General features: G+C 57.5%; 1 protein-coding gene across 1 annotated transcript in view; it reads right to left on the bottom strand.

The window, feature by feature from the left end:
• LOC119594675 (sialin-like) overlaps positions 1-339 on the bottom strand; it is a 9118-nt gene that overhangs the window by 4411 nt on the left and 4368 nt on the right. The window contains exon 3 of the mRNA XM_037943732.1: positions 79-312. Within this exon, the coding sequence (XP_037799660.1) occupies positions 79-312 (234 nt within the window). The remainder of the gene's footprint in view (positions 1-78; positions 313-339) is intronic.

The raw sequence follows: 339 nt of genomic DNA on the forward strand, positions 1-339 counted from the left end.
CACGAGCCACGGCATGACACAAGAAAGCAAAGCGACACCAAAAGGCCAAAGCCCAAGCACCAACTCAGGCCCCCTTGCCTCCGCCATTCCCTCGAGGATCCTCACGGCGATGAACAGCCCGGTGGACACCCTGGCGCAGAGGGGCGAGACGATCGTCAGGAGAGCCGTGATCATGCCACCGAGACCATAGACTATCTTGCCGCCTAGGTATTCGGCCGCCCGCCCGCCCACGATGTTCGTCAGGAGGTAACCATAGAAGAAGCAGCCGAGGATAAGACCTTGTGTTGGCTCGTCCCACTCGAACTCACCGTCCTGTGAAGGAGGTTATTATTATATATA

Source organism: Penaeus monodon, chromosome 34, assembly GCF_015228065.2.
Source record: "Penaeus monodon isolate SGIC_2016 chromosome 34, NSTDA_Pmon_1, whole genome shotgun sequence".
Lineage (NCBI taxonomy): Eukaryota > Metazoa > Arthropoda > Malacostraca > Decapoda > Penaeidae > Penaeus > Penaeus monodon.